Source organism: Barbus barbus, assembly GCF_936440315.1.
Source record: "Barbus barbus genome assembly, chromosome: 35".
NCBI lineage: Eukaryota > Metazoa > Chordata > Actinopteri > Cypriniformes > Cyprinidae > Barbus > Barbus barbus.
Window position 1 is genome coordinate 20,125,454 of NC_136763.1, and position 7,731 is coordinate 20,133,184.

Sequence of the window (7,731 nt, forward strand, 5' to 3'; positions counted from 1 at the left end):
CAAGACAAAGATAAACCATAATGCTAATAATAAAAATATAATAAAAAAAAAATGTTCTAACGGTATACTCACACTAGGCACAGTTGCCTTGTACTAAAGCCCAAGTGCGATTTTCCATAGGATTATTACAGAGGCAGCTACATTACTATATTACCTGTTCATCAATAAGATGAGAACCAGACCCATTATAAATCTAAATGTACTTGAAATTAAATTAATTGAAAAGTGTGATATCCAAGTAGTTATAAAGATTTTTGCTGACATAATGATAACAATAGCAAAAATACTACATTAACTGTTCCATGCTCCGGCCCGGTTAGCGATCACACTGCATGCGTATCGCACCCGAGACATCTCTTCAAGCGGGCCAGGGCATGGTTAAACGAACTGCACTGGACACGGTACACAGCAGTCACACTTGTGAAATGAACTGGATTTGGGGGTCAATTGCGCTCAAGCACGGATCAGATCCCCTAGTGTGAGTGCATCCTTAATCTAAGTGAATAGCAGATAGCACACCACAACTATAACCATAACAGCACAAAAAATAATGAATGTTAAAAACATTAACAGCCAATCAGAATCATTTCTGCTTTAAAGAGCTTGAGCATTTAAAGTGACAGATGACAACTGCATTGTAGAATACACTAATATAGTTATCTTTATAATTATCGTTCTTGGTGTAAACAGGCCTTAGAGTTACTTCACTGGATGGCCAATTTCAAATGTATTTTGTGTATTTTCAAAATACTGTATTTGTATTTAAATACATATTTCCACACAGTATTTTGTATTTATATTTTAAATTTTGATGTATTTGTGCCCATCTCTGGGTGTACTTATGTATAAGGTCTCAATAAAAACAACAACAACAAAAACATTCCCTATTATTTTAAGTGTGCTATTTAAATTTGAATGCCCTAACATTATTCTGTTATAAATAACCTCTTCTTTCCTTGATTTAGCTATAACTTTATATTTTTTTAAGTAGGTTGTAAATAAATCTACACTTTTCCCCATTGCTCTACTTTTCTTGCCATTCTTCAATCACTTTAGTCCATATTAAAACCTTAATCTCTGATTTACTTAATGTAACTTGTATCTCTATTGTCTCTCTCTGTAAAGCTTGTTTTGTCCACTTCTTCATTTCCCCTTATTCCTATGTGTGTCGGGACCCATACAAAACTGTATCATTTTGAACAAATCTTGAATGTATTTTTAAGATGCTAAATAGAATATCTTGGTGCCTGAGTCAGAACAAATTAAAACATTCTTAGGTTTATGTTCCTCTACCCACTGCAATGTCAGGAGTATTACTATTATTTCTATCGTATAAACTGACAAAAATGATTTGATTACTCCACTGATCCACTGAGCACAGCAGTCACGGGCTCCTTCTCCTTACGTCTGCCCCCACCATGAGAATAAAGCACATAACCTACAGATGTTTATATGTGGGGGAATAAGGTAGCCAGGCTGGTGTTTTTATCATTCATAACCTCTGTCAAAACGTGTAGGCCGTAAGGGGCGTGGTCTTTTTTTAAATGTATTAATTTTTTATTGAGTACAAAATCTGAGTACAACAAAATGGCCTTAATTAGTATACAAAAAATAATCTGGTATGGGAGGCTCAACACAATAATATCATATTAATTCTAGACAAATCATATTACAAAATTTATTACATTTATTTTACTTGCTTAAATGTTCAGTTTCAGATGAAAAAAGTGATTCATTTTTCATACTGTGATGGTTTGTCAGTAGGTGTACATATTCATGTTTATCAACTAAATTAATTTCCAATATGGGGAAAAGGCTAAATATGTTTTACAAGAGTTAAAAAAGCCACAAATTTAACTTCATAGATAATTTAACAAAGATTATTTTGGAGACCTAATGGTACTCCATCCATGTAGCTTCTTTAATGGTTAATATCTCTTACAAAAAACTATTCTGTTTTTGGAAATATTCATGTATCTCACAACCACTTTTTCATATGAAGATGTAAAAATCTATTACAGATATTGTTAACGTAATTGTGTAACGTTTATGAATGTTCCAGGAACTGTCAGATACTAGCAATGATGCTGCGCGAATTCAATTTCCCAACCATCTCCCTGCACTCAATGATGAAGCAGGTAAGTAACATGCTACATAGTTAAAATTGATTCTCACTCAGTGCCTAATGTCTCCTACTAATGGTTTTTATGTTCTTCCATTTTCAGAGACCTTGCAAAGTTCAAGTCTAATATCTTTAAAATTCTCATAGCCACAGATTTGCTGCAAGGTACAGAGAAAATACTTCTCAACATATCTCAGAATTGCTCGCCATCTCTTTACCATTGTCTAATTCTCTCCACATTCATGTACCTGTTCTTATCTAAAGGGGTTTGGATATTCCTACGGTGCAAGTTGTTATCAATCACAATGCACCGGGTTTACCGAAAATCTACATCCATAGAGTGGGACGAACCGCTCGAGCTGGTGAGATATGAAGAGTTAGCTGTAAGAAATAAGAGAGGTTGTGTTAATATTCGTATTACTGTTAAAATAGTTTTTTTGGATCGATTATGCAGTCCTATTTTCACTTCATAAATGATACTAGCAGGCCGGAACACTATATTGTCAAATCCACATTCAGAACTGTTTTATCACTCTAGTCACACAGTATGACATCCATCTCATCAATGCCATTGAGGAACAGATCCGTAAGTTTGCTTTCTGTTTAAAAAAAGACCACTTACAAATCTAAATATATTCTGTAAAATAAACACCCAAATGTAAATTCACTTGATTACTGTTTTGTGTGTTTAGAGGTGAAACTAAAAGAGTACGCTGTTGAAGAGAAAGAGGTGTTGAGGATCCTCACACAAGTCAATGTAACAACACGACAGTGTGAAATTGTGAGAGACCACTTTTTCAATGTACATATATGCATTTTATATATAACACCCAGTCAAAATCTTACATTTGTTAGTTCTGTTATAGAGACTGGAATCCACTGATTTTGATGAGAAAAAGAAGATAAACAAAAGGAAGCAAATGATTCTGGAGGGAAAAGTGAGTCGTTTTATTCTAAATGCATGCTTTTAGACTTTTTAGAAGAAAAGTTCAAGTAGCAGCCTGTCTATCAGGATTTTATGTGGTGTGTGTGTGTATATATATATATATATATATAATAATTAAACTTACAATTTTTTATGTTGTTTTTATTATTTTTATTTAATTAATTATTACTATTTTATTTTATTTACGTTATTCTTTTGACCGCATCTTCCAGGATCCAGATTTGGAAGAAAAAAGAAGAAACAGAACAAAAAAAGAGCCGAAAAAAACAGTGGATTCTTGAAGCGTTGATATTGTACATTCAGATGTGTGTATATAACGTAAATGTCCTAGAATTCAATGTATAAAATAATATCTGTGATCCAAAATAAACCGCATTTATGAGCGACGTTGAGTGTGTCCCTAAATAAATAAATATCACGATGCAGAAAATATTTACCATTGAGACTCTTATTTTGATAACTTCCGCTTTCACCTGGAAGTACAACAGTAAACGTTTTGTAGAGTACCTTGTGTTGCGAAGAAGATTCAGAAGAAACCTTCGTGATTTAAGAGCTTAGTTGATTAAATCTTTATTAGGGATTTAAAAAGACTCATCAGTAGCTCAGCTGACATGGTAAGCGACGCAGGCTAATTAAACTGAAGCACAGTTGCTGTGTTGAGTAGAGAAGTAGCTAATATACTTGGGAAACGTTTCGTATTTAAATGAACGCGTTTTGCACATAAGCCAATTACTACTTGATTTACAAATAAAACTCGTTACAATTCACTACAAGCGATGCAGTTTTGTAGTAAACAGATTTTGGCCAGTGCCGACAGAGTGCACTTTATTGTCAGCCGAACAGAAGCACACAGTCTCTGGACTAAATATCATACTTTTATTTTAAACAATATTTACTCGCATAACCAAGAAATATTTGAGAATTGAATGAGATCAACTATATAATTAATATATGATTAATTCTAGTCTAATTGCAGTTCTTGTGTTTCAGCGCAGATTTGTAAATCTTTACTCCGTAGTCACTCCATTAAGAGCTTTTATGTCAAATACTGTAACCAGTGTTGGGGAAAGTTACTTTTAAAAGTAATGCATTACAATATTGCGTTACTCCCTAAAAAGTAATTAATTGCGGTAGTTGTGTAAAGTAATGCGTTACGTTACTTTCGCGTTACTTTAAAAATATGAACAGGGCTTGATTGTTTGTTTTTCTTATAAAAAGTTATATTTATAGCAAATATAAAAGTCCTTTCACACCAAAAATTGTAAAGAATAAACCTCAGGCTGAAGGAAGAGTAAATTCACGTCTGTACAGTAGAATGCAGGAGAAGAAGGTTCAATACTCTTCAGAAATAACAAAAACAATGAAGCAGAACTGTTAGCTTGCTTAAATGCTTATTAGTATGGTTGAACTACATCATCAAAAGTCAGCAGCAAAGACATTGGTTAATAATAATGGGATTAGATACATCTGTTATTTAACATTTAATTATTGCAGGTTTGCGTCATATTTTGAGTTTGCATTTCACTCTATTTTTTTTACGAGTTAGATGAATTAATGCGCAGAACTGTCGTTACTTTTTTGAAAAAGTAACTCCGATGCTTTCTTGTAAATTAAAAAGTAATGCGTTATTTTACTAGTTACTTGAAAAAAGTAATCTGATTATGTAACTCGCGTTACTTGTAATGTGTTACTCCCAACACTGATTATAAGCATAACTACCTTTTACTGGTTCATTTGATTTCTTCTTCTCTCCTAGCTCCCGTTATCTTTACTGAAGACAGCACAGAACCACCCGATGGTGAGTATGAGGCAGCTCACATCGCCTGCGCTCAGTTAAAGGAATAGTTTACAGAACCGGTCTGGAGAAATGTAGCATTCTATCACTTGCTCATCAATGGATCCTCTGCAGTGAATGGGTGCCGTCAGATTTAGAGTCCAAATTGCTGATTAAAAACATCACTATAATCCACACGCAGAATAACAATTAAGCTGGTCTGCTTTTGTTTTCAGCTGGTGGAGTTAAAGAATGGTGAGACGTACAACGGCCATCTGGTCAGCTGTGACAACTGGATGAACATCAACTTGAGAGAAGTTATTTGCACTTCACGGGTAAATAAAACCGCGTTCCTCGAGATGAAGTGTTCTTTGGAATATTCGTATATCGTATAAACATGATCGCATACCGTCTGTGCTGGAATGTAATGGTTGTGTCTGCCTGCTCTGATTTGCAGGATGGAGATAAATTTTGGAGGATGCCGGAATGCTACATCAGAGGAAGCACCATTAAATACTTACGAATCCCTGATGAGATCATAGATATGGTGAAAGAGGAAGTAATGTCGAAGGGACGTGGCCGGGGGGGCATGCAGCAGAACAAGCCACAGGGAAAGGGCAGAGGAGGCGGACCTGGAAGAGGTGGTGGAGCCGGCAGAGGTTAGACACATTTCAGAGCCCTTGTTAAAGGAATAGTGTGACAAAAGTTTCATTTATAAGTGAACGTAAAGGGAAAGTTCACCTACAATGAAAATTCTTTATTTATTCACCCTCAAGATGTTCTAAACCTGCATGAGTATCTTTTTTTCTGTTAAGCACAAAAGAAGATACTTTGAAGAATGTTTGTAACCAAACAGTTGACGGTAGCCATTGGCTTCTGTAGTATGGAAGGAAATACTATGGAAGTCAATGGCTACCATCAAGTATCTTCGTTTTAACCTGGTAATGATCAGTCCCACTTTTGGAGCATACACTCCAAAATGACATTTTTAACTTAGAGGTCTTTGGAGCACAGACGAGTATGATCTCGTTTGAAAGCTGACAATGGTTTTATATTTAATATAAAATATATCTTTTAAAATATGTTGGACTCTAAAACTGCTAGAAAATCAAAGCTATAGAACTAAACAAGCTGTGTTCCAAATTTGAGGTTGATATCTAAAAAAAAATATAAACAAATTTGCTTTTAGTAATATTTTGTTTGGCGCAGTACCACAATTTTCCACTAGATGTCTGCCAAGGTCAATCGATGATCTCTATAAGGATGTGAACAATATTGTTTCATATTTTCACACAGTTTATGAAGTAGACATCTTATTTAGTAGTATGAGCAGTATTGTATTTATATTTAACCTCTAACAAACAAACTTAAACACGTTTGCATGTAACAGTTTAGATGTGTTGCTATGTAAATTTTACTTTCAACATTGTCAGTAAAAAAAAAATGTAAATATAAAAAACTAGAATGGATATTGCCTTTTGAACACTTTGCATGAAAAATAATCATGGTTTACCAATTTTTCGCATGGTTGCAAGTTAATCTTCATTTCATAATAAAAGTATGAACAGCGTTTAATGTTTTGCTGCATGCTCTTGTAAAAAATTTATAACTTTTGCTATATAATTCCTTTTAACATATTAAATGTTGCAGTCACAGTTTTTGAAATGCATACACAGTTGACAGACTTTTATTTTTCTTTTGAGGTATTTTTGGTGGCCGTGGCAGAGGCATGACGGGAACTGGCCGTGGACAGCAACAAGACAAAAAGCCTGGAAAACCACAAGGTGTGAAAAACCAACACTAGATATAAAACACATCATCTCCTCATGTGTTAGTTTGTTTAGCTCAGGGCTGTCCAAACTCGGTCCTGGAGGGCCGGTGTCCTGCAGAGTTTAGCTCCAACCCTAATAAACACACCTGAAGCAGCTAATCAAGCTCTTACTAGACATACTAGAAGCTTCCAAGCAGGTGTGTTGAGGCAAGTTGGAGCTAAACTCTGCAGGACAACGGCCCTCCAGGATCGAGTTTGGACAGCCCCGGTTTAGCTCCCTTTAGACACAAGAGCACATTTTCAGGTCTCTTGACATTCACACGCTAACATCATAAAGTCATTCATATAGTATTTTCTCTTAGAGACTGCAGTGTCTGAGTCAGTTAATGCACTAACTGAGGCTTGTAAATGAGTTTGTTGTAAAAGTTCTTATTGGAAAATCACATGTGAATTTTTACAGTCTGTCTCATACTTTGTCCTCATACTTTCTCATCTACTTTCTCAGTTTGATCTTCAACCAGAAAGAGTGAGCTTAATTTGAAATGGACGTCCTGAATTTCTGTGAAGATTTTAATTTGGACAAGTTGATGCAAAACTGCTCTTCCATTTTCTCCAAATAGTTTTTATTTTCTGTTATCTCACAGTTCGGTGCATGTTTTCACATTGCTGTTTTAAGTTTTTGTTTTTGTGCTTTAAAATACAACCATGGTGTAATTTGACGTGTATAATGCACTTGTGAATAAATAATTTTTGTTAAATATTGCAATTGCTGTTAATTTCTGTGTGAGAGCTCTTTTACATCTAAACAAGTTGCATGTATGAAACATTCAGTAAATGTCTTGGGTAATTGCACTCTTTACCCATCTGCACAACTCCAAAACTAAGGTCTTGAAAATAAATTTAGACTATCTTTGGAAAGTCAACATAAAATAGCTTGCCGAGAGTCATCTCTGCATTACAGGGATAGTTCATTCATTCAAAATTGAAAAATTTCATCTTTTAGTCACCTTCAAGTTGTTCCAAAATTGTATGCAATTGCAAAACTGGATAAAAAATAGGTTCTTTCCTAGTGGGACTGTTGCTATTATTAGGTCAACGCCGATAGTTGAGTCTTTAGC

General features: G+C 34.7%; 1 protein-coding gene across 2 annotated transcripts; it reads left to right on the plus strand.

Annotated features, from left to right (window-relative positions):
- Positions 1-3,533: 3,533 nt before the first annotated feature.
- On the plus strand, positions 3,534-7,387 carry LOC306855343 (U6 snRNA-associated Sm-like protein LSm4; the record flags this gene model as incomplete). 2 transcript variants are annotated; one of them, XM_079393961.1, is made up of 6 exons in its annotated part: positions 3,534-3,682; positions 4,825-4,866; positions 5,079-5,177; positions 5,300-5,501; positions 6,546-6,626; positions 7,119-7,387. In XM_079393961.1, exons 1-6 carry the CDS (start codon positions 3,680-3,682, stop codon positions 7,121-7,123), a joined length of 432 nt encoding a protein of 143 aa, XP_079250087.1. In that variant the 5' UTR covers positions 3,534-3,679. The 2 variants fall into 2 exon arrangements, with proteins under 2 accessions (XP_079250087.1, XP_079250086.1); XM_079393960.1 differs by lacking the exon at positions 7,119-7,387 and having other exon boundaries at positions 3,541-3,682; positions 6,546-6,646.
- Positions 7,388-7,731: the final 344 nt, after the last annotated feature.